The 24,800-nt window shown below is 52.4% G+C and overlaps 1 protein-coding gene and 1 long non-coding RNA gene across 9 annotated transcripts; one reads left to right on the forward strand and one right to left on the reverse strand.

The window, feature by feature from the left end:
* Positions 1-1,210: 1,210 nt before the first annotated feature.
* LOC109263046 (uncharacterized) lies at positions 1,211-3,616 on the reverse strand. Its single transcript, XR_002078058.2, has 2 exons — positions 3,547-3,616; positions 1,211-1,478 (listed from the first exon to the last, which is right to left on the reverse strand). It is a non-coding gene; the product is annotated as an uncharacterized LOC109263046 (long non-coding RNA).
* On the forward strand, positions 3,208-24,245 carry SHF (Src homology 2 domain containing F). Of its 8 annotated transcripts, none has more exons than XM_019442245.2 (7): positions 3,208-3,226; positions 13,638-13,779; positions 16,010-16,216; positions 18,080-18,220; positions 19,471-19,642; positions 19,788-19,907; positions 23,435-24,245. In XM_019442245.2, exons 2-7 carry the CDS (start codon positions 13,746-13,748, stop codon positions 23,619-23,621), a joined length of 861 nt encoding a protein of 286 aa, XP_019297790.1. In that variant the 5' UTR covers positions 3,208-3,226; positions 13,638-13,745; the 3' UTR covers positions 23,622-24,245. The 8 variants fall into 8 exon arrangements, with proteins under 8 accessions (XP_019297790.1, XP_053745072.1, XP_053745073.1 ...); XM_053889096.1 differs by lacking the exons at positions 3,208-3,226; positions 23,435-24,245 and adding exons at positions 3,729-4,270; positions 20,681-20,858; XM_053889094.1 differs by lacking the exon at positions 3,208-3,226 and adding an exon at positions 3,736-4,270.
* The last annotated feature ends 555 nt before the right edge of the window (positions 24,246-24,800 follow it).

Raw genomic sequence — 24,800 nt, forward strand, 5'->3', positions numbered from 1 at the left:
TACTCCTGAAATCATTGTTGCACTATATGCTAACTAATTTGGATGTAAATTTAAAAAAATAAATAAAAAATAAAACAAGTTAAAAAAAAGTAATAACAGTAATAATGATAGTGGATTATATCACATTGGATGGATAGATAGATAGATAGATAGATAGATAGGTAATTTTTGAGATGATGGAGATGAGAGAGAGAAAAAGAGAGACAAAGAGACAGAGATAGGAGCAACAGCAGCTCTTCTTTACAAAAGAATGCCAGATAATAAATGCAGAAGAAATGACAGGGTTAGAGTCACCATTTTTTGCAATCCTCAGTGTAATAACAAATACAAGCAGAGATCATCAATGGAAGTAAAAACCGCTAGGTAAAACATTATTGGGAGCAAATAATCAAAGATCTTAGGCTATCACACCACAGCTTACTTTAAATTGCAAAGGAAAGATCTGATGGACTCCATGTTAACCAAGTGATCTAGCCTAGTATCACCAATAAAGGGACAAATGTGCATTACTGGCCTGCCAGTGTAACACAGTGGGAAGTACACAACATCCTCTATGTAGTGGTCTTTTCCAAAATGTCTGGACTGAATCTAATAAACTATGGAAAGATCCAGAATGTGGGACATTCTGCATAACAACTGCCCTGACACTTCATAATGATCAATGTCATGAAAAACAAAGTGGCAACGATAAAATGGGGACCTGTTCAAGATTTCGAAAGATTAAAGAAACTTAACAAACAAATGCAATGGAGGGGTCCTGATTAAATCCTGAATCAGGACAAAAATATATATGTAAAAGACATTTTGAGGGAAAAATGGGAAAAATTTAATATGGACTGCATAATAGACAACACTGTTGTGGATGTGTTCATATGGCCCTCTAGAAGAATTCTTTATTTTTAGGAAATGAGTGTTGAATTATTTAGAGCGAAAGTGTCATGATATTTGCAAATTGCATCAAACATTTAAGGAAAGAAGAGAAAGGGATAGAGTAAATATGGCAAAATGATAAAAAGTAGTGAATCTAGGGAAAGGGCACACAGATTTCCACTGTACTTTCTTTGAACTTGTCTGTAGGTTTGACATTATTTTTTAAAAATGGAAGAAAATAAAGCTTACATAATAAAAATGGGGAAATTATGCAATGTTAAGTGAAAAAAATAAGGACATAAAATTGTGTATACCACAATTATAGCTATATAAAAATAAGAACAAGAGAAATTATCTTTATTCATTTCAACATTTGTTAAGCTCCTGCCACATGACAGGCTCTGCACTAAATGATGAGAGTACCCTGCTCCCCTACAGACTCCTGATTTTATGGTGTAATGCTTAAAATGCAAGACTTTGAATCTGGCAAACCTCACCCAAGTCTCAGAGAGCCTTGCTGTGATGACCTCACCTCCATATCCTTGGTTCATAGCAAGTTCCTCGGCTTCCACGAGGTGCTCAACAGCCTGCTTCCAGGAGTCCGTACCCTGGTGAGGGAAGAAAGTGCATTAACAGATCAATTAAAACAACAGGAACTGCAAAGTGCACAAAAGGTAGTTTTAAAATTATCATTTAAAGGCTACCTTTATCATATCCTCTCCCCTCCTCATCTAGCATTTATTCGCGTTCTTCACCACCAAGAATCCTCTCTCTTATGCTGCTTCCTACCCCATCGCCTTTGCTCAGCTCATGCTGACCTTGTAGCTTAGAGTGACCTTTCACTCTTTTGCTTCATCTGTCCAAATCCTACCCAGCTCAGGTCTACCTCCCCCAAGAAGGCTGTATCTTCTGTGTAAACTTGATTGATTCCATTCCCCTGAGCTGTCAGCAGGTTAACTCCATACTTTTTAAACATATGGGCCTTCATGTGACACCTACCATTGTAAGCATTTTTTTACAGGTTTTAGAGAATGTGCATTATCCATCATCTCCCTAATCCTCACACAATTATGCCCTTTGCAGATACAAGGAAAATGAGGATCAGTTGCACTGAGTATCTTGCCCAGAAATCTGGCTAGAGCCCACAACTATTGGACTCCTTAGTCAGTGTCCCCCACAGCCAAGTGTGTGTATGTTTGGGGGTGGGGTGTGGAGACCAGCAGCATCTGGATAACCAGTGAGCCTGTTAAAACTACAGTCTAGGGGCGCCTGGGTGGCGCAGTCGGTTAAGCGTCCGACTTCAGCCAGGTCACGATCTCGCGCTCCGTGAGTTCGAGCCCCGCGTCAGGCTCTGGGCTGATGGCTCAGAGCCTGGAGCCTGTTTCCGGTTCTGTGTCTCCCTCTCTCTCTGACCCTCCCCCGTTCATGCTCTGTCTCTCTCTGTCCCAAAAAAAAAAAAAAAAAAAAAAAAAAAAAAAAAAAAAACAAAAAAAAAAAAAAAAAAAAAAAAAAAAAAAACTACAGTCTAGGACCCCACCCCAGCTAGACCTGCAGAATCAGAAACTGCAGTTTATCAAGTTCCCTAGGTGTTTCACGTTCACATTAAAGTTTGAGAAGCACTGTCCTATAATGCCAACCAGAATATGCACAAAGCAGAAAGCCAACAAATATTTCCAGACCTGGGTCCTGGGATTCCGAGGGGACTCGCAGGTTTGCCATCACATCCTTTTCTACTACCCCACCTTTGAGCCCCCTTCCCTTTGGGGCCTCATGTGGCTCTTTGCTCCCTCACATGGCAGATGTAAGCCCAAGGGTGAGAGAGAGACTGAGGCAGTGCCGGGGGGGGGGGGGGGGGGGGGGGGGGGATGATGATGAGGTGAAGCTGCTACCTTCCCAGCAGAACCAAAAGCAAATATTGGTGTTGGCTTCAGGGCTACATTATTTCTGTGCAGAAACTGGCTTTATTTCTAAAACAAAAATGCCTATCGCTTGAGCATCCGAGCCTCCAGAGGATAAGGGGTTTGTGATAGACAACATTGGAACTGTTTCTAGACTTGATTTATTGACTTGTCTGTTTCTATTCTGTCACTAATCTGATTGACAATGAAACCCGGGATTTGATTGAAGGGATTTCTGCGTGTGTACGCGTGAGGCCGTCAGGGCCGAGTGGGCCTGCTCCAAGCTGGTGCACCCGTGGATGGGAGATGTTTGTGTGAGAGCTGTTTGCATGTGACGAAGGCGTGTGTGGAAACGACACGGGAGAAGTGGGTGTCACTAGGGAGCTGATTATCTATGATGTGAGATGTGTCTGCCTGGATTGGGAAGCAATGCAGTGGGAGCATTCGGATGGGAGGAGGTAGGTGGGGCTCCCATGGTACACAGAAGAGAGGCGGTTGTTAAAGACACATCTTATGGAACAGCCCCTTCTCTCGCCCTCCCTAGCTTTTCCTCCTGGGATATTTTCCAGTTAGGAGGCCTTGGGGGAAGGGAGGAGAGGGACGGGAGGCGTCCAAGGGCCAGGACCCCAGGAGTGTGAGACGCCGCTCGTGAGCTGGGAGCTGGGGAGGGGGAACAGATGGAGACAGGTGCGCCCCCACAGGGGCACGTGTGGGGACACGTGGAGGTTTCACCTTCAGTCCAGGATTCGCATCCCCTGCCCTGGGGTCGCCCACTTACTTCTCGTGCGTCCACACCGGCTGGAAACCCGCACCCCCTCTTCTCCTCCCTGGCGAGGGGCGTGGGGGGGGTCGACCCCGAGAGCGAACGGAACCCCGCCCCTCCCTTGTTACTGAGGAGCCCCGCCCCCTCCCGCCGCCCGGCGGAGCTCCGCCCCCGCCCCGCTCCGGCCCCCGCCCCCCGCCCGGCCACCAAGCTCCCCTCGCTTAGTCTGGTTGGCCCCATGTTACTGAGCGGAGCTCCTCCCGCGGGCTCCGGCCCGGGGCAGCGGGCGCAGGGGAGCTCGGGGAGCGGCCCGGGGGGGTCGCGCCGAGGCGCCGGGGGAGCGGGAGCCGGCCCAGGAGGGGGCGGCAGTGGCGGAGTGGCCAAGTGGCTCCGGGAGCACCTGGGCTTCCGCGGAGGGGGCGGCGGCGGAGGTGGGGGCAAGCCGGCGCCCCCGGAGCCGGACTACCGTCCCCCCGCACCCTCCCCGGCCGCGCCCCCTGCGCCACCCCCGGACATCCTGGCCGCCTACCGGCTGCAGAGGGAGCGCGACTTCGAAGACCCGTACTCTGGGGGGCCGTCCAGCTCCGCTGCTGCCCCAGCCACCCCCGCCGTCCCCGGCCCCACGCCGCCCCCGCGCCACGGCTCGCCTCCCCACCGCCTTATTCGGGTTGAGACCCCTGGCCCCCCAGCGCCCCCTCCCGAGGAGCGGATCTCTGGACCCCCCGCCAGCAGCGACAGGGTGAGTGCTGCGCCGGGCGAGGGTGGCCGAGAAGAGAGGTGGTAGGAGGTCTGGGGCTTTAAAGAGGGACAAAGGTGGCCTGGCCGGGGCTGGGCCCCTCAGTGTCACAGTTCCTGGCAGACACGATCTGAATCCTTGACCCGGGGGCTTGGAGCCTTCACCCACCTTTGTTCAAATTCTCGACCGACTAATCTGGGACGGGCGCCCCAAACTCTGCTTCTGTCCCTGTTACCGCGCAGGACTAGTGACCCTCTTCATCTCGGGCTCTGCTCTCCTCATCTCAGTCCCCCCACCTACCCCCCTCGCCCGGGGACCTAATCAGCTAGGTTTTTTCTAACTGGATTTGCGCACACCACTCCCCAGCCCCTTCACCAGTTTATGGCCTTTCTGCCCTCCAGGAGCAGCAGCTCCCTGCCCTTTGATCTCTGACCCTCCCCCCCACCCCCCAGGGCAGAAGCCACACAAAGCTCCATTCCTCCTCCTCCGGGAGCCCAAGCATCCTTGCAGGTGCTGAAAGCCCCAGGAAGGTGAGGGCTGGGGGTTCTCCCTGTGGATAGAGCAAGAGCTGGCCTTTGCCTTACCCGATGGTACTGGAGCCAGGTGGACTGTTGTTCTCAGGAAGCCGAACAGGCAGTATGTAGCTCTTCACCGAGGATACTGACCACTGAGGTCCAGCCAGGCAGGCCCACTCCTGCACTCCTTCCCTTGTCCCCCCCCCCAGGTATGGGGACAATCAGTGCTTAGAACTTGTGGCCCAGAAGGGGATAAACAGCGGATCCCACTTCTCCCCTCCTCGCCTCCCCTTTCCTAGGTCCATTCTGAGGGAGGCTAGAGCCTTTAGTGGACCTGCAGGCATGGGATGAAAGGAGAGCTGGGCATTCACTGTTCTAGAGAACATCCACTCTGCGTCAGAAGCCCTCGGTGGAGAAGCCATCCCCTATCTTACCCCATTTTGGCCTTATCCCTACTTGATAGCTTGAAAGCCATCCCCAGGGCTCTGTAGCTCTAAATTCCATGACAGTGACTCTGGGCTGCCCTGGCTTTGTTGTCCCCTCCTCACACATCCATGGGAGCTCAGCTCTAGGATTTAATCCCTTAGCAGAGAACACAGTTTTATTTGATTGGAGAGCAAAGTTGCTGTCTCAATCTATTGGCTCCAATGTCAAGGCTTTCAGTGGAGAGAGCGACATTCTGCCTGATTCCCTGGATAAGATAGATGTGTCAGGGTCACAGCAGAAGCCTCAGGAATGTGAATTATTTTTCCCCTAGTTCCTGCCATGGGGCATGACTGCCCATCCTGGGCCAGGATCCTTAGCCTGCAGAAGAAGGCTGTGCTTTCATCACATGTCCTTTGGCTCCGCTCCTTCCTTGTCCCCTTCTATTGGGTGATGTGATGGTGGTGGTGGCAGTGAGGCAGAGGGAGCATTAGGCCTTGTTATTACTATTGACCAGTTAGTTTCCTCCCTGACCACCATCCATTGGCACGTGGGCCTTAGTTGTTCCCGGCCTTCCTCTCTGCAATGTCTTGGAATGTCCTAACAGGCTGCGTCCCAAGCCAGGGGCTCCTCTAGGACAAGGACGGTGTCCTCCTCATATCTATATCTCCCAAGTGCCTGACATACGCTTGGCATAAAAAAGGGTGAATGAAGGGAGCCTGGTTGGCTCAGTCAGGTAAGCAGCCGACCTTGGCTCAGGTCATGATCTCGTGGTTTGTGGGTTTGAGTCCCTTGTCAGGGTCTGTTCTGACAGCTCAGAACATGGAGACTGCTTCAGATTCTGTGTCTCCCTCTCTGCCCCTCCCTGACTCGCACTCTGTCTCTCTCTGTCTCTCAAAAGTAAATAGATGTTTAAAAAAGGGGGAAGAGTGAATGAAATATGTCCATTGAATGGTAACTGTCCATTGCTAGGGTGACCTGAAGGTCAGAGACTCCCTTGACTATAGCTCCCTTTTGTACATTCCCCCCACAGAGACCCCCAAAGAAGGGGCTGCATCCACACAACAATGTGGAGACCCATAGCCTCTCACTGAGGGCATTCATGCCTCAACCTGGGTCAGCTCTATGATCTGTGGGCTATTCAGACCTTAGGGGCCAAGAGGTGTCTGACTCCTTTGTCAAATGCAGGGACAGGAATGAAATCCAGCAGGATCTCCCAGGAGCCAGACAATCTGTGGTTTCTTTAGTGGGTGTGATGAGAGGGATTCAGGGTGCCATCCAAGCTGGCTCAGGGGCAGGGACATTGCTCTGTAGGCCCTGACCTGGAGCTTCCCACCATTGAGAGAGAGCAGCTCCACTCATCTAGGAGCAGACTTTGGGGGATCCTAGAGTCTTACCTTAGGAAGAGTCCAGGCTAGGTACCTGAACTCCTTATCCTAAACCCAAGTGTTCACATAGACCTGCAGAGCTCACACAGAGTTGCTGTCCCTAAATGGTGCGCCTGCCTGTTGAGCTGGAATTTCTGTTCTGTGAGGCTGTTTTCGCCCTATTCTCTGTTCCTCTCCTCTCAGCCATGCAGGCCTTCTTGGCTTGTTGCTTTTGGGTTCCTTCCTGAGGTGAGATGGGGACTATGGACCAGGGTGTGCCTTGCGCTGGTCCATTTTCCTCCTCCTGGAGCCCAGTGGTTGGTGCTGGGTGGGTTAGAACCCTCTGAGAGGGCCTGGGTTGTGAGGTTTGATGAAATGGGTGGAAATGCTTCTGTGATGAGAAGATTGAGGGGGAAATGAGCCCTGTGGGAAGTGAATGTGGGGGCAGGAAATAATGGGGATTTGGACAGAACCCTGAGAGGCCAAGGGGGCTTAGGACCAGTAATGTCTCCCCATGCAGGGCTCTGGCTACTGGCTCTCCCTGAGACCCACCGCTGCATTTGGCAAGGGGGCAAGGGTGGCCATCTGGGTAGGCCTGGCAGGGCAGGTGTGGGAGCAGCAGGAGCTGCACCCTGAAGCAGGCAGGCAGGGCCTTGCCATCTGGCCATAGGAAGAACTCCCTCATGGTGCTCAGCCCTGTCCGGCCTCCAGGCCATGCTCTGTCAGAGGGGTTAGAGAGCTGGGCCTTCCTTACTTTGTTCCCTTTTCTCAGACCTGCAACAGGAGAAACCGGGTCTAATTAGGAAAAGGGGATGGGTATAGGAAAGTGGCCCTGATTGGATGAAGCTTTGAGCTGCCTGTGACCATCTGCACAGTGTGTCCTTTGCCTTGATCCTGCCAAGATTGTGTGTGTGTGTGACAGAGAGACAGAGAAAGGGATGATGTGAACAATAAGACAGGCACCCTGTAGGAGTTGAAACTAGGGCTCTTGTTCTTAGCTCATGGAGGGGCTTCTGCGGTTCATGAACCTTCCAGAAATTGTGTGCAAATATTTGGGTGCATGAGCAATTTTCTCCCAGATTCTCATAGGGGTTCCTAGGACCCAAAATATTAAGAACTTTTAAAATAGGTATACCTTATACATGGTGTCCACAGGGACTTTGATCCTCCAGGCCCAAACTTGTAAACAAGTGAAAAGACAGGTAGAATGAGGAAAGGGAAGGAGACATTCAGGGTGTCTGAAGTCAAGCAAGACATCCCTGCCCTGGGGTTAGGAAGGCAGGTGGGGGCTGCTACTGCAGGACCCTGCTTTAGCCCGTGTTCACTGAGGGTCTGTATATCATTAAGTGACACTGGCCTGGGCGCTGAAAGGGACTCACCACCTAGAAGATCTACCTGGTCCTTGCCTTTTTGGAGTTCATTTGCTTTAATTTTCCTTCTATGAGTTCCACAGAGGCTGGAGTTTGATCTGCTTATGTTGCAAATGTCCTCTGATGGAGGCAGAGGGAGAAAAGAAGGGCCCAGGTGAAGGGACCTTTGTAGACTGGTTAGACCTCTTAACCCTTTGGGGCCTGGGCTGCCCATCTGTGCTGCCATTGGTTTGCTGAGGCCTGTAGCTACCTTGGGATTTTATGGCAGGCCTATCCACTCTTCCCAGTGTCGCCTCCTCACATGGTGACACTCCTTTGGGAAGACACCTGCAGCTTGTTGGCTTGGCCAGTGACTCGGTGACACCTCAGTCAGCCATGGCACTCCACCTGTTGGGAGCTGGGAACAGCTGGGGCCCTGTGGACCATGGGTGGGAGCAGCTGACTGGGGCCTGGGGCTTGGAGGGGTAGCTGCTGCCCTCTCCAATTTGCCCTCCCCACAGAACCACTGTGATGTTATGTGAAAGCAGAGGTGGAGCCCAGTCCCAGCACGCTGCCTGATGCCCAGCCGTGGGGCTTCACAGCACCTCAAGGTGCCACACTCGTTTCGGAGCTTGCTTTGTGGCTGTCACCGTGAGCTCCTAGAGGACCCAGATATTTGGTCTTTTCGTCCTTAATGATATAATGGCAGATATTTACTGAGTCCTTACCTTGTGCCTGGTACCATTTTGAAGCGGCTGATACGTTTTAGACCAGTTGATTCTTACAACGACCTTACGAGAAAATTCTGTTATTATCCCCAGGTTCTATCTAGGGAAACTGAAGCACAGCAATGTTGAGTCACACTTGCATGGTTTCACAGCTAGTAAGGAGAGCCCAGGTTCACAACCAGGCAGCCTGACTACAGACTGGCTACCAATGCCAGGCCCTGGGACCTTGCACCTGAGAGGGGCCCTGCAGACAGGAAGCATTCACTAAGTATTTGTTAATGAACAAGGGGAAGGAGACTCAGAGAAGGAATGAAGAGTGCATTCTGTGCTGAGTTCGCCATTACCTGAATGCTGAAGGCCAGCACTTGCCACCGAATCCAGGGCCACAGATGTTGTCAACATCGATTGTATGTCTGTGACATTTGAATGTTTTACAAGCATGGCATCTCTCTGTAATTAGAAAAAGATGATATAACAAATTCATTGCATGTGAATGAGTTTCCATGGCAGATAAAACTGGAAGGGCTATTCCAAGAAGTGGGAACAGAGGGTGCAAAAAGTTTGATCTTGAGAAAGGTAAATGGTATACCTTTTCCTAAACTGACAGACTTTCAGTGGAAAAAGGACTTCACAGTTAAATACTTTGAAGAAATGCTGAGTTAAACAAAATTAGCTGTCATGAGTTTTAAGGTCTTATTTATTTATTTGGGAGAGACAGAGTGATCGGGGAAAGGGTAGACAGAGAGGGAGAGAGAATCCCAAGCAGGTTCTGTGCTGCCAGCGCAGGGCCTGATGCGGGGCTTGAACCCACGAAAGCGTGAGATCGTGACCTGAGCCAAAACCAAGAGTCTGGTGCTTAACTGATTGGGCCCCACAGGCACTCCCATGCTAAAGTGTATTTTAAATCTACAAGCAGCAGAGAGAAGATGCTACATTTCCTAAATTCTCTGGAAAATCTGCAGCAAGGCACTGAGAGTCAGGACACCTGGGTGTCTCTACTGCTGCAGGCCATGCACCCCACCAAGCACCTAAGCTGTGGGCTGTAGTGTCTGAATATAAGAGATCATCATCAGGGCTAACATTTGCTGAACACTGACTCCATTCCAGCTTCTGAACTAAGGATTTCTATATTCATTTTCCTCTTCCCAATCCTCTGACATAGGAACTAATACCATCCCCATTCTACAGGTAAAAAACCAGGGGCTCCCAGACATTAAGTGTCAACAAGAAATGGAGGAAAAGGGGCAGTGGTAGACTTTGGGGACCTTGCAGAGCCCAAATCCTGTGACACATGCCCCCCCACCTTGCTCCACCTGGACACGCAAGCTCCATGGACATGGTCAGGAACTCATAGCCAGCTCCAGCTGCAGAGCGGAAGGTCAAGCCAGATGGTGGGCCTAACAGCCACCTCAGGAGAGGCTTAGGCAGGAAGGAGAGTGAAAGCATGACAGCTGCTGTGGGAGGGGCACTGCCCAATTGGAACAGGCACAAGAGCTGGGTCTGGAGGCACCCTGCTGGATGGCAGGAGGGAGGGGATCTGGTTGGCAGGAGGCAAAGGGGGCCCTTTGGGCAGCAGCTACTTGCCTACTAGTTTGGAAGTATTTCAGCATTTCAGTAGCATTCTGTCTACCACACTGTTTGCCGAAATATTAGCCCTGTTTTTAGATACCTTCCCTGCCAGTTCTTTCACCTCTGCCCTTGAATCAGAGGCTTGGATTCCCTTTCAAATGTCGATTCTCCTGACAGCCTGCTCCTACAGCTGCTACTGGTTGGTCAGAATGGTCAGAGTTGGGGCAATTGGGGATCTGAGAGTCTGTGTCACCCCAGAAGATAGAGTCTGAGGAGAGGGAGGCCTTTCGAGCATCCAGTAAATGTGCATTGAGCACCTACCGTGTGCCAGGCCCTGTGATGGATGTGGTATACAATAGTAAGTACAGCAGAGTCAGGTAAAGGTCCTATAAACAAAATAAATCATGGTGGAGCAAAGGTGTCAGAAGCCTGCAGAGGCAGCTTTTCCCCGCTGAGCAGTTTTGCCTCTGCACATGATCTAGAAGCCACTGGGAAGGCAGGCCTGGCCTCTGACAGGGATCCTCTGTGCCCAGGATGGGTGTCCATCTTGCCAACCTTTCCAGCAGGAGTTTCTGCCTCTGCTCCTGACTCCCAGCCCTGTGGGTGGCTTCTCTGGGTGACCCGCCCAGGGTGGGGGGCTAGGTTTTCCTGGAGCAGGGTGTGGAGTCAGGGATGGAACAGAGGAGCCATTGAGCTGCCTACAGAGCTGCCACCTGGGTGCCCACAGGCACCGTGGGCTGGCACTGGGGAGGCCCACGCTGGCTGGGAGGGGTCACAGCTCGAGCACCAGCCAGGATTCCAGTGGGAAGGGCACTGGCTTGGGAGGGAAGGGCTAGGGTGCTCTGTAAAGTTGGGGTTGCTGGGCTTGGCCAGGTACTTCTCACTGAGCAGTTTCCCAGGATTCAATGCCCCCCCTCCCCAACCAGATTCGTGATTCCTTTCTTTTCCTAATAAACAAGGAAAAGTGGTTCCTTTGTCCATTCTTCCTGTTTTATGTGAACTAATTTAACAAGTATCTACTAAATACTTTCAGGCGCAGGGAATTTAGAGTAAACGTGTTTCCTACCCTCAGGAAGCTCACAGTCTGTAGGAAGGAGATAAAATAAGTGTTTACGACACAATAATAGCCCAGCACAGAGGCACCTAAGCATACCTGCAGGGAGAATGGAAAGGCTTTCTGAAGAAAGAAAATAATCTAATCCGGGCAGAGGGAAAGTAAGAAAGCATAGAGCTTTCAGGTAACAAAGTAATCCATGGTGGGTAGGGAGAAAGGTAAGAGGAAAATAGAATCTTTAAATCCCTTTAACTTTGGGCTTTTTTTTTTTTCTCGTTAATAATTATTTAATTTTGAGAGAGAGAAAGAGAGAGCATAGGGCAGGGGAGGGGCAGAGAAAGAGGGAGACCCAGAATCCAAAGCAGGCTCTAGGCTCTGAGCTGTCAGCACAGAGCCCAACGCAGGGCTTGAACCCACGAACTACAAGATCATGACCTGAGCCGAAGATGGCTGCTCAACTGACTGAGCCACCCAGGTGCCACTACTTTGGGCTTTTTCTTGTGGGCATTACACGGTTTAAGGATAACACGTTCATTGATTCAGTTACTAAGTAGCTGCCACATAGAAGCATGAGGCTGGGTGCCAACTGCCAACTCCAGAGTCCCCTTTGGTCAGGCGGGTGGGGCTGTGAGTGCTAGTTGGCCTAGGAGGAAGCAGCTTGGGGTGGGAGTGGATTTCTTGTCTCTACTTCACGGAAGAAAGAGGACTAGGGGTAGAGGGCTCCATGGGGAGATAGGCAGTGATCTAGTAGAAACATTCTTCTAGTACCTACTGTGTGCCAGATGCTACAGCTGGAGAGACAGAAACAGGAAAGAACTCTAAGCAGGTGGATGATATGGTGGTGGGGATGGGATGACCTGAGATGGTGGTCTTCTCAGACGCAGGTAGAGATTTGAGGGAGGTGAAGTTGCTAGGGGGCTTGGGTGGAACAAGATAGAACAAGGTGGGAGCTGAGGAACCGAAGGAAAAGATGGTAGGAGTTGTTCGGGATGTGCTTCAGAGACCCCTACAGGGCTCATACAGGGCTCAAGAAACATGCAGGAGTGGTCTCTGTAGTAGGCAGTTTCCTTTCTCCATCTCTGCCTTGCTAGGATCCTAGATCCACTGACCCAGGGCAGGGGGTCACCCCACAGCGTCCCTGCTCAACTGGCTCCCAGAGTCCTGGTCTGGCCCAGACCCAAAGCCTACACTAAGAATGGGGGAGAGGCAGGATTGGCCCCTCCTTGTGCCGCAGGCCCCAGAGCCACCTCTTGTCAATGCCTGTCAACTCAGTGTGCAGTTCTTCCCCTGAGGTGCTGGCAGCCCTGGGTGGGCTGGGCTCTGTCCCCGCCTCAGCCTCCCCCCTTCCAGAAGCCTGTGCCCAGCTTGGAGAAAGGCTCTATTGTCCTCAGCTGCACCCCGCCCTGAGCACCTTGAGCTCTTACTAAGGGTGTGTGGCTTACAGTTCACTCTGCCTTGACTAGGAGCAGGTACAGAGGGGTAGTCATGAGCCACTTGTAGGGGAGACAGGAGCAGTGTGGGATGTGGTGGGCCAAGGCAACACCTTTCCTGTTCCTGTCCTCCAGGAGCCAGGAGATTTCAGAAAAGCCCAAATCCTGGCTTTCCTCAGGGCTGTCCTATAAAGTGGCCTCTCTCCCAGGATGGCCAACTTGCCCACTGGTGGCAGGTTGGCAGCATAATTTTGCACAATCCTGGTTCCTCCACTTAAGAGAAATGGTCTTGGGCATGTTGTTCCCTACCTGCCCTGAGCCTCCATTTCCTTAAAATGAGGATAATAATACCCACATGGCATTGTGATGGATGTTGTGAGGATAAACCAACAGAAATGTGCCATAAAGTGAGTACTTAGCCTTTCTTTTCTCGATGGTCAGCAAATTTTTCTTTGTTCAGCATCTGGGAATGAACTTCTAGGCATGAACCATGAGTCCGTGGTCCTCTGAGTCACCTGCTGCTCCCTGCTTGTTCTTTGAATTCCCCCACCACCTTTGTAACCAGCTCTCTGATTTAATTCCTTCTGTTGAACCACCTGGTGTTGAACACCTCTGTTGCCCTTCCTGGACCCTGACTGAGGCAGGCCTTAAGGCCCAGAGATTCATCCTGGCAATTTAACCTAAGGAATGGCCCAGGAGCACAAAATTAACAGAAAAGAAAGATCTCCCACTCTGTTGGCAGCCTAGTAGGGGAGCCCTGCAAAGGAATATCCAAAGCTTGTCCCCATCTAAGCTCAGAGCCTTCCCTTGGATGCCTCAGGCTCTGTGTCTAAGACATTCTGCCCAGGAGTCATTCCCATGGACATAGCATCTGGGGAGAAGCAGAGATGTCTCTCAGATGTCTGAAGTCTGCTCTTCTCACTGTCTTCCCACAGTTGGCAATCCTAGAAGACTATGCGGACCCATTTGACGTTCAGGAGACTGCTGAAGGCCCAGCAGGAGCTTTAGGAGCTCCAGAGAAGGTCCCTGAAAATGATGGCTACATGGAGCCCTATGAGGCCCAAAAGATGATGGCTGGTGCGTGATGGAGTCAGGAGTGGGGGATTGCTCCCTGAAGCCTGGGTATTTGTACAACAGGCCCTGGGACCTACAAGTTTAAGGACTGATCCTATGGTCCCTTTACTGGGTCCTCGGGGACCATGGGTCCACTATGGACCCCCTTGGGTCCTTGGCCACTGCCTTCAAGAGAGTCACTTTGGAGAAGGAGCAGTGACTTGTGATGCCTGATACATGAAGCGGTAGGGAAGGCTACACACCAAAGGTCAGACAGATAGAACTAGGATAGTTAGGAAGGGAAAGATAATGGTGTGGGCTGGGGGTCATGGAACCCAAAAATAAAATCATTAGGTTTAAGGAAGGTAGTGAGTTTGAGATGATGTGATGTTGACGTGAAACATCTTTATGGCAGTTGGAAACACATGGCTAGAGAAGCAAATGCAATGCACGTGAGACTGGGCAAGCATGTCGAGAAATGGGCACAGGGAGCAATGAATAAAACCTGGCCCTGGGGAACAGAGCAGAAGTCAGGAGACGATCCAGGGAAAGAAATGAATGGGGGTGATCAGAGAGGAGAACAGGGGTGAGTCAGGCCAAGCCAAGGTCCCAAGGCAGGATGAAAGGAAGGTTTGTTCAAGAGCAGATAGTTTTAGTGTTGGGCATACCAGAGAGCCAAGATGAGAGTGGCCAAGAGGGGCAGTGAAGGGCTTCAAAGGCTGGAATGAGGCATTTGGACTTGCTCCAGAAGAGGAGGGGAACCCTTGTGGATTCTTAAGCAAGAAAGAAATAGGACAAATATGGCGTGTAAGGGGATTACTGAGGCTTCGGTGTACAGAACAGACTAGAAGAACTGGGCATCAGAAAGATGAGTTAGTAGTTGTAGAAATTGTTGAGGCTTTAAGGGACCAACAACACCACTTTCCTCCTCTCCTGAGCTTGGAAATAATTGAGAAATAAGATTAAGGAAACAGATGAAGATGAGAATGTCAGCTTTATTCCTGATAAAGTAGACTGGAGAACACAACTCAATTCTGTCTCCACAATGAGCTTCTTAATACCTCACAGAATTAAAATGGGGCTTGGGCTTGCTCAGGCTTGTGCCATGCAGGACAGCTATAGGCCCCTTCACGGGGGCAGGAGGAGAAAGAACCAGAAGGCAGAGCTGAGAAAGAGAGCGAGCATCCACTGGTGATCAGATAAGCTGCTCCCCTCCTTGGGAGAGGGGGGAGGGGTGGAGCTGTCAGCAGTGTTATTCCATGGAGCTCATGGAAACGTGAGCCTGTAGAGTAGAGGTTCGCCCTAGTCAGGGGCGAGGGTCATCAGGTACTGGTGGTGAACACATGGGATTTAGAGAGATGAAGGAAGACCAGGACCGTGGAGAGCAGTGTAGTGGACAGAAATGAGGAAAGTGGGAGTGGGAGGGTGGCTACCCTATTTAGGTCAGAGAGGTGAGTACCCCTAGGAGGCCCACAAATGCCCTGGTATTGGATGTGAAAATGAGCACATTTTTCTGGGGGAGTAGCTCCATGGCTTTTATTCAGTTTTCACTGGGGTCAGTGATCCCAAAAAGAAAATCACAGAACAGACCAGACTAGAAGAACTTCTGGGGAAAGAGGAGAGTTTGAAATGCTGAAATGAAAAATCTTGATGGCAACTGGAAGTGTGTAGGTTGCCATGAAACAGACAGGGCAAGGAGTGAGGGCGGGAAGAGATGAAGACCTGGTTCTGGGGAACAGAGACCAAGAGAGGGTCTAGGGAAAGAGACCTAACAGGTGATCAGAGAGGAGAACCATGAAAATGACTTATCAAAAGAGACAGTTTCAAGGAGGAAGTGATCAGCAGTGTCTGAGCAACAAAGAAGGATTTTCTGATTGTCCAGTGACAGTACTTGGGACACAAAGAAAGAATTGGAGCTGGGTAGCCAAGAGGAGGTGGATTAGGAGAGGACCCTGCTTCAGTTTCCTAACTGTGTCAGCCTCATTTCCCAAGCCCTTGCTGGCCATCAAAATATCTTTTTTTCTGTCCTTCACACTGGTGCTTCTCTGCCCCTGCCTCCATTGGATCCCATGCTTTTGGAACCCCAGAGGTGTTTTGAGGGCAAGGGACCCTGGATGTGTGGCCACTGGGCCCCTAGAGCCAATGGCATCTCCTCTGCAGGAGGCATGGTGTGATGCTGAGGGGCACTGCCAGAGGAGCTGAGCCAGGCAGTGGGGGCTGTTCTCACACCTCCCCTCCTGCCTTGCCCTGGCAGAGATCCGGAGCTCCAAGGAGACAGCAGCTCAGCCCCTGCCTCTGTATGACACGCCCTATGAGCCAGAGGAGGAGGGGACCACCCCAGAGGGTGAGGGGACCTCCTGGCCCCGGGAGTCCCGTCTGCCAGAGGATGATGAGAGGCCCCCTGAGGAGTATGACCAGCCCTGGGAATGGAAGAAGGAGCGGATTTCCAAAGCCTTTGCAGGTAAGCCCTGGGTGGAGAGAGTGGGTCTGCTGGGGCCTCTAAACAACTCTCCAGGTTCAGGGGAGTGGGAGGAGTGGACCCCAGGGGCTGGAGGAGGCCCAGGAGTTAGGCTCAGGGGAAGTGTAGTTGAGTCTGCACCACAGAGATTGGTGAATTGGGCAGTGTGGTTGCAGCACCGTGTGCAGGGTCAGGGAATGGGCATGGGGGAAAGATGAAGGTGTCTCCCTACATCACCATCTCTTAGAGGCCAAGAGGCTTAGGCTACTTCTGTTTTTTGAGAGACTGGGTACGTTTTATTTATTTTTTTGTTATTTTTCTAAGTTGATTTATTTTGAGAGACAAAAATGCACGAGCAGGGGAGTGCAGAGAAAGGAGAGAGAGAGAGAGAGAGAGAGAGAGAGAGAGAGAGAGAGAGAGAGAGAGAGAATCCCAAGCAGGCTCCATGCTGTCAGCACAGAACCCAATGCAGGGCTCGATTTCACAAACCATGCAATCATGACCTGAGCCAAAATCAAGAGTTGGACGCTCAACCAACAGAGCCACCCAGGTGCCCCATGGGTATGTTTTAAAATAAAGAAATTCCAAACAAAATGATAAAACTTGTGGCATATATTAAATACTTACACTTAACAAAAGAAGGCGTTTAACACTCTAGACAATGAGAACAGCTGTGTGTGTAATCTTTAGAGATACCAGCCCTGAATTAGAGAGCTGAGTCTCCCAGTAGCAAGCTGTGCCAGACCAGGGGTGTATAGGCTCCAGGGGGACATCTGAGAAGCAGGAACCCATAGGGCGAGGGAGGCTATGAGAGATCCCCTTTGCTGAATGAAGATTAGGTGTCTCCTGTACCAAGCACCCTAGTGCCTATCCCAGGCCTGGAGTCCAACACGGGGGGTAGGTGTGTTGGTGGTCTGAGTGGGTGGCGCTACAGCCTGGGGAGCCTGGAGAGAGCTTTAGCCCCGGGATCCTTGATTCAGGGAGAATGTAAAGGATTTAAATGCCATGAGACTTCATTCCCACTTTCATGTCCCCCTTACCCTTCCTTGGGCAAGGGGCTCATCCTGGAGCTGGACTCAGCTATCCTCTGGGTCCTCCCCACCCTGGCAGCCAGACTGGGAAACCACAGGTTTCTAATTTGTTTCCTGTAAAGCGTGCACCATTGAGGATGGCCCGTTTATCTCCAGAAGTCTCCTTGGAGAATCAATACTGTTTGGATTGCTTAATGGGAAAATCTATGCTCGTCATTAGGAAACCTCGTTAGCAGTCCTGCAGCCGCCAGTGGCATCACCCTTCTAATTGTCAAGGCTCAGGATTGAGGGTGTGGGGGGTAACTTTCAATAAATATCTGCCCCCACATCTGAGTATTCCTGACAGCCTGGAGCTGGGCTGTCTTGGTCCTGCTGCCCATGAGTTCCCAGGCTGTGGGGAAAAGGAGGAAGGGAGGCAGGTCTGAGGGTGTCAGGAGGCTGTGGGAACCTGGGTGTGGTGCTGGGAGGTGTGGGCAGCTCCTTGTTCCTCTTTTCCTCCTTTCCTGGTCCCTTTGGGCCCTGGAGGCCTGTGAGAGTTCAAATGAAGGGGACCCACACGGCTGGCAGGGCAAGACTCTGCTTCCTGCTGTTTGCTACCTGTGCCTCCCACCCTTTGACTAAGCTAGCCTAGTGTGGGTGCTGTGGCTCCACTCAACCCTCTGAGAGTCCTGTTCCCCCCTCAGAAGCACCCCTGCCTCTGCTCCAACCCTCCTCCTTTCTAGGCTATCCTGTGTCCTGGCTCTGGGTTTTGGTGTCTCAACCTCTGCCTCTTTCTGTCTCTCTCTCTGTCTCTGTCCCTGTCTGTGTCTTTTCTCCCTGCTGCTACTGGCTCCAGTTGACATTAAGGTCATCAAAGACCTACCTTGGCCTCCACCGGTGGGACAGCTGGACAGCAGCCCCTCCCTGCCTGATGGGGACAGGGACATCTCCGGTCCAGCCTCACCCCTCCCTGAGCCCAGCCTGGAGGACGGCAGCGGTGGGTCCTGTGGGGGCTTCTGGCCAGGGTGACATGTCCTCTCACCCTTCAGGCCCTGTGGCGTGGGTTGCAGGAGCTGAAGTGGGGCAGGGTCTGAAGAACCCAGGAAGAATCCCCCATGTCCTGGAGGAAGAAAGAAGGGACAAAGTACACATTCCTCATTCCTCCCAAAGGTGTGGGGAAGGTGTCTCCTAAAGGAGATATTTCCGAGTATCTTCCTCACCATGCCACAGAAATCCACCATTTTAAATTCACTTTTCTGTATAGGATTTTGCCTGACTCCTTCCCTGATCCATGAGCAATGCAAGTAATTCTTGAGGTGGGGGTGATGCTAGCACAGGAAGTGTCTGACTCCTTAGAGTAAGGGAATGGTCTGATCCTTGCATCTGGTGACAGACTGTAAGGGCTTAAAAGTGCTAAGAGAAAAAGTCCAAATAGGTAGAAAGGAAGCACTGAACACTTCATCTGTGTTTAGTTTTGTACCGAATGGGCAGCCAAGGGTGTGTGTGAGCACCCGTTTGTATTTGTGCCTGAGTGTGAGGAGTATTTTGTAAATACAGAATGAAGGAGGGTCTCTGTCGCCTGTGCGTGTGTGCCTGTGCCTTTTGTGGCCCACTGACTTCAGTCCTCCCTTGTGCTGGCTCAGTGGTCAGGCCTGCCCTGGTCTGGGAGGACAGAGCCGCCTCAGCTGGGTTTCTCTGGGTGGGGGCAGGGAGCCTGTGGGCAGCAGCCTTCAGGGCGGGGGAGGGGCGGGCTGGCTGGCGGCTTTGGGCAGGATTAGCCTGTCAGGATGGCACCAAGGGGAATCAGATAATTGTTCTCAAATCGATAAGTCATTTCTACAGAATGGCTTGGCAGGGTGATTTGGAGAACGGTAATGAACTCTGAGGAGGAGAACGAAACAATATTATCAGCACTGAAGCCACCGGAGGGGGAATAGAATAGGGGAAGGCAGGCAGCTGCTCCAGAGGGAGAAGTTTAAGTGGTTTCTCATGTTGCTCCTCTCCCCTCTCCTGCCACAGCATGGGGACTGGCAGGCCCCATGTGGCATAGGAGGGCTGAGCCCCATCCCAACTGGGGAGTGGATCCAGGATTCTATCCCTAGAGCCAGTCAGGCCCAGGAGCAGATCTTGCCCTTTCAGAACATTCCTTTGACCCCTTTGGGCAGAAAATGGGGGTTGTGCACTGGTTACTCTATAAGGCCCTATGTCTAGGGTTCTCAGAGACTATGACTGGTATATTCCCCACAGCCCAATTTGAAGGATCTGAGAAGAGCTGCCTGTCACCCGGCCGGGAGGAGAAGGGGCGGCTACCTCCCCGACTCTCTGCAGGGAACCCCAAGTCAGCCAAGCCCCTAAACGTGGAACCCAGCAGCCCCCTGGGGGAGTGGACAGACCCAGCACTGCCTCTGGAAAACCAGGTGTGAGTGTCTGTGTCCAGCTGGGGACTCTCTCCCCCTCCCTTCCCCTCCTGCCACCAGCTTGCCTGCAGGGGACACCCAGAATGGGTGGGCCTGGACGGCGAGGGACCCAGCAGAGATGCCCCCCTTCCTCTCTCTCATCCTCAGCTGGTACCACGGGGCCATCAGTCGAACAGATGCCGAGAACCTGCTCCGCCTGTGCAAAGAGGCCAGCTACCTGGTGCGCAACAGTGAGACCAGCAAGAATGATTTCTCCCTGTCCCTCAAGTGAGTAGGGGTGGGCCAACTAGCAGCTTTAGGCAGGATTAGCCTGTCAGGATGGCACCAGGGGACTCCATGGGAAGACAACCAGCAGGATAGAAGACTCCCAACATTCCCCCATGCCCAACTAACCTGGGGAGAATTCCATCCCCATGAACATTTGCTGACTCTGGGCCAAGCCCTGGGGATCTGGAGCAGTCTGAGGCTCAGCCCCAAATCTCAAGTAGCTCAGAGTCCATTAGAGGAAACAGCCAAGCTAGTGTCCAGCTCACAAAGGTTCAGCCACTTACTAGCCGTGTAGCCTGGAATCCTCTTAACCTCTCTGAGCCTCAGTTTCCTTAATTATAAAATGGGGAAATAATAACATCTACCTTATGGAGAAGGATCAAATGAAATAATATATGGAAGACACTTAACATGGTGCCAAGTGCTAAATAAATTATCACCATCATCTTTTTTAATGGAAGCCCAAGATGTTCTTGAAGGACAAGCAAGGAGAGGGGAAGTGTGCCTGAGGGAGTCTATAGGGTGAGGTGGAGACTGGGTCCTGGGAGGAGGGTAGAGCAGTGGACACAAAGCTATTGTTCACTCTGAAGAAGTGGGCAGGAGGTCTGGGTGCCAGTGGCTGATAACTGAGTTTTAAAGGATCCTGGAAGAGGAGGAGGAGGCAGGGCCCTCCCCTCCCATCAGCCTTCCTTCTAGGGAGAGGATATACACAGGCCAGCATTGGCCTCCCAGGCCTTCCTGGCAGAGTGACCAGTCCTCCCTTTGGCACCCAGGAGTAGTGCCTGGTAGAGCCTGCACTCCGCATGGCAGCCTTTCAGAATCCTGTGTCCATTCACATCCTGCCATCACTACTGGGACATCTGTACCACATCCTACCACATTTCCTGGGGGCATTAGAGTACATGTATACTCCCTCTTCAAGCAAATATATACAGAGATTTGGGACCACTACACAGTTACATTTGAGGATAATTATTCAACTTCAACTAAAAGATGATGGGGAAAATGCCAGAATATAGTCAAATAACCTGAATTTTATTCTTGGGCTTAATAAAACTAGCTATGTGACCCTAGGCAAATCATGGAGCCTCTCTGGGCCTTGGTTTCTCTCTTTGCAAAATGCATTGATGGATTTAGGTTTCTTGAAACTCTCATACTCTGGGAATCTGCAAATTATCATAAAGTCAAAGGAGCATTTAGATAATGTTCATCTGTCAAAAATTTGATTTATATAATACTAGGAATGTGTATTGCTTTAATAGTTAAGTTTCATAGAGCATCTACTCTGTGCCTAGCAGCATATACACCCTCTCCAAACCAACTACCAACCTGCAAGATCAATCTCTTTTTTGTAGACAGAAATAAATACAAAGAGGCGTGTGACTTGCTCAAGGCTGCTAGGTAATCAAGTGCCCAAAACAGGATTTGAACCCAGCTGAGTCCGCTACAAGAACCACACTATTTCATTGCATAGCTCCACCCCCTCATTCAGTGTGGTATAGTCCAGGTCTGGGGGAGAGACCTCAAAGGTCTGGCTCCTAGAGCAGAGCTGGGCTCTGCCTCAGCCTGGGGAGCAAAAGGGGGAGGCAGGCCTGGATGCCACTTCAGCTCAGGCTGATCTGGCCCCACCGACTGCCGGCTGCCAGAGCCTCGTTTACATATAAATGGCTTCTCTGAAATACAATTATGGTTTCTCTACTCTCTGTAATGGAAGGGCTTTCACTGGTAATTAAACAGCTTCCTCCAAAAGCCATGTCAGCCCTGGCCCTGCGGCCCAGCTAGTCCCACCCAGGCTCCAGAGGGTTGGGCAAGGGCTCCACTATGTCGTAACAGACCCTTGGGACTTTGCCCCAGGAGGTCTGTTATTCAGATGAATGTTTGTTGCCACTTAGTAGCCCTTTTGGGCCAGATCTGTCCCTCAAGGAGAAGATATAATGCAGTTTTGGGGAGAGGTGATTATCCCAAGTGGACTGTGGGTAGGGGGCTGGCCTCAAACTGTGAGAGGGTGAGGGAAGGCAGGGCCCAAGCTGCTGCCCACAGCCTTGGGCCTGGGCCATGCATAGGGCAGATGGGAAGACTACTCACTGCCTCCCTTCTCTACCGCCCCCAGGGGCTGTACGTTTTCCTCAGGCCCTTAGCTCCTTTACACAGGGCCCGTGTAATCACTGTCAGCTTCAGTCACTATCTCAGGCTTACAGAAGAAGGATGCTCCTGCCCCCATATACGCCCAGCCTAGGGCCCCTGGCAGGCTTTAGAGCACTGTATCCTGGGGTGTGGCGGGGGAGGGGGTAGATTGGGAGGGTGGGTGATAAAGGCCTGTTTTATCCGCCCCCCCCATCCTTTCCTCCCTTCAGTCACCCACTTTCCTCTCCCCCACTCATTCACTTGTGGGCCCAGTGAAATGGGTCCAGTCAGAGCCCTCTTTGTACCCAGGCAGGGGAAGGAAAGGAGGTTTGCCAGCCTTACTTCAATATGAGGGTCCACCCTCACCAGTCCCACCAACCCTACCTCCCATACTAGCTTCTGAGCCTTGTACTTGTCCCCAAGTAGGCTCTGGCCAGGAGAGACAAGTATTCAGGCTTCAGGGCTCCCCTAAGCATTGCTTACCCCTTGCCTGTGGACCAAGCCTGTGGTGGCTTAGGCAAATGTTCTTACTGGGGCCCCACCCCCATGCTCTCTCTCTAAGGCTGAGGGTGTCCGGACCACTGGGAGCTGGCCAGAGCTCTGAGCAGCAGGGCCCTTGTCTTGTGGGCAGGGCCAGGCACTAATGTTGATTTCCTGGATTATGTCAGGGAGATGAGAGAGGCAGTGGAGCCGTTCCTCTCTGAGGGAGGGAATGGAGCTGCAGCCTTACTGATGATGTCATCCCAGGCTGAAGGGATAGAGGAGCTTGGGGGCTTGGCTCAAGGCCAGTTATCAGGAGGGTAAAGGGATATCCCCAGGACAAGGCAGTTGAGCATTCCTGGATTTGGGAGGGACTTCCAGAGCAGCTCACTCCATCCCCTGGTTTCTTCGAGAGAGAGAGAGAGAGAGAGAGAGAGAGAGAGCCTCAACCAAGATTCACTTTTGGTTGTCACATCTGTCCACACGCTGTCCTGCCAAGGATGTTTGTGTCTCCACGTGAGTCACTAGGAGCCCCCCACAGGTATCCTCCTCCACAGCTCAGGGATGGGGAAGGTAAACCAGTCCTGGCTAAATAGGCAGCAGGACACCTGTGCCTGGGTCCCAGGGTTTTTGGTGGGGAGAGCAGTCGCTCCAGTTTCCACTTGCACATGCCCTGTACACTCACTTACACACACATTCTTGGCACACCCGATGCCCTCAACACAAAGCCAGTGCCTCATGTTACCTACTCACAAAATCCCCTCTGCCTCCTCCCTGTTTTTCTGGACTGACCTCCACCTTCCCTAGTCACCTCCGCACACAGCTGGTTTGGAACAGCCACATTTGCTGCAGGACGAGGGGAGAAGAGGGGATGGGGACTGGAGAGGACCCCTACTCACCAGGGTCTCCTCTCCTCTTCCCAGGAGCAGTCAGGGCTTCATGCACATGAAGCTGTCCCGGACCAAGGAACACAAGTACGTGCTGGGCCAGAACAGCCCGCCCTTCAGCAGCGTCCCTGAAATCGTGCACCACTACGCCAGCCGCAAGCTGCCCATTAAGGGGGCCGAGCACATGTCCCTGCTCTACCCTGTGGCCATTCGGACTCTGTAGATGTGAGGGCGGGCACTGTGACAAATCTGGACCCAGCCCTGTGCCCATCCCCTGGCTGAGGGCTGTGGTCCTTCCCAGGGACAAGTTCTGTCAAACCTTTCTTCCCTTCTCCCTGAGATCGAGTGGAAGCTGGAGATTCCTTAATTTATTCTAAAGGGGAAGCCCTACTGGGGCCTTGGAGTAAAAAGGTTGTCGGAGCTGAGGACAAGAGGAATCCCTGGGGAGAAAGGATAGCCCCTGGAGGAAGGGGACTTCAGATCCGCTGGTGTCCTGAGGAGTTTAAGATCTGCAGCTCCCCGCCATTTTAGCCCTTAGGGCACAGATGGCGACCCCCCCCACCCCCACCCCTTCCCCACCACCTCCTTCCCCCTGGGTCAATGCGGGGTGGGGCAGGACGCGGTCCTGCGGGGCGCCCTGGCCATCTCTCCGCCTCCACCCCCACACCACCGGCGGGCTCCGTCCAGAGTCTGGTGAGGGGCTTGGGGAAGGAAGACCCCTAGGGTGGCGATAGCACTGAAGGTAGGGAAAAGAGGGGAAGGGCTCGGGATGGAGGGAACTTGCGCAGTCCCCGAGCCGCCCCGGCTCTCGGCCAGATGCAATAAATAAACCCAGTCCTGCCAGGCACAGCCGCGTCCGCGCCTCCAGCGCCGCTCCCCGGACTGCAGGGGGAGGGAAGAGGCGAAGCGAGCGCAATTCTGTTTATAAATCAGCTCCGGAGCAGACACAGGCCGGCTGTGAAAAGCACTTTAGAAGCATCAAGTTCCTTCTTTGACTAGATGTCAAAACATCCCCCGCCCGGGCTGGGGGCACCCGGAGCCGGCAGGCTGCGCGGCGCCCCTCCCCGCCGCGCCGACGATCGCGGCTCCCCAAGATCGCTTCCAATTTCCTGCCAACAGCCATTCGTCTGGGAGGAGGGGAGCCGCGGAGAGACAAAGAGGCAGCGCGCCAGGCGGGGGGAGCTGGCGGCTCTGCCACGCGGAAGCCGCGCACCCGCGGAGGCGGGAAAGCTGGCGCGGCCGGCTGCGTTTTCTTTCCAGAGGAAGCGGGGCCTGCCGCGCCTCCCCCATTCCCTGTAAGTCCGGCCCCTGGGAGACTTGCAGCCTGCAGGCCTGGGACCGGATCTGTCTTCGGACTGGGGTTTCGGGCTCGCGGAGGAGCCCGGCAGGGCCGTCCGCGCGC

The sequence above is a fragment of the Panthera pardus genome, unplaced genomic scaffold (assembly GCF_024362965.1).
Source record: "Panthera pardus isolate Hobbes unplaced genomic scaffold, ASM2436296v1 HiC_scaffold_24, whole genome shotgun sequence".
Lineage (NCBI taxonomy): Eukaryota > Metazoa > Chordata > Mammalia > Carnivora > Felidae > Panthera > Panthera pardus.

What these genes read in the sequence shown, in the direction of transcription:
- SHF (XM_053889094.1), top strand. Translation starts at nt 3,770, where the DNA reads ATGTTACTGAGCGGAGCTCCTCCCGCGGGCTCCGGCCCGGGGCAGCGG. An exon ending in CCCCCGCCAGCAGCGACAGG is followed by an intron (nt 4,271 to 13,637) that starts GTGAGTGCTGCG and finishes GTCTTCCCACAG; the next exon opens with TTGGCAATCCTAGAAGACTA. An exon ending in GATTTCCAAAGCCTTTGCAG is followed by an intron (nt 16,217 to 18,079) that starts GTAAGCCCTGGG and finishes TACTGGCTCCAG; the next exon opens with TTGACATTAAGGTCATCAAA.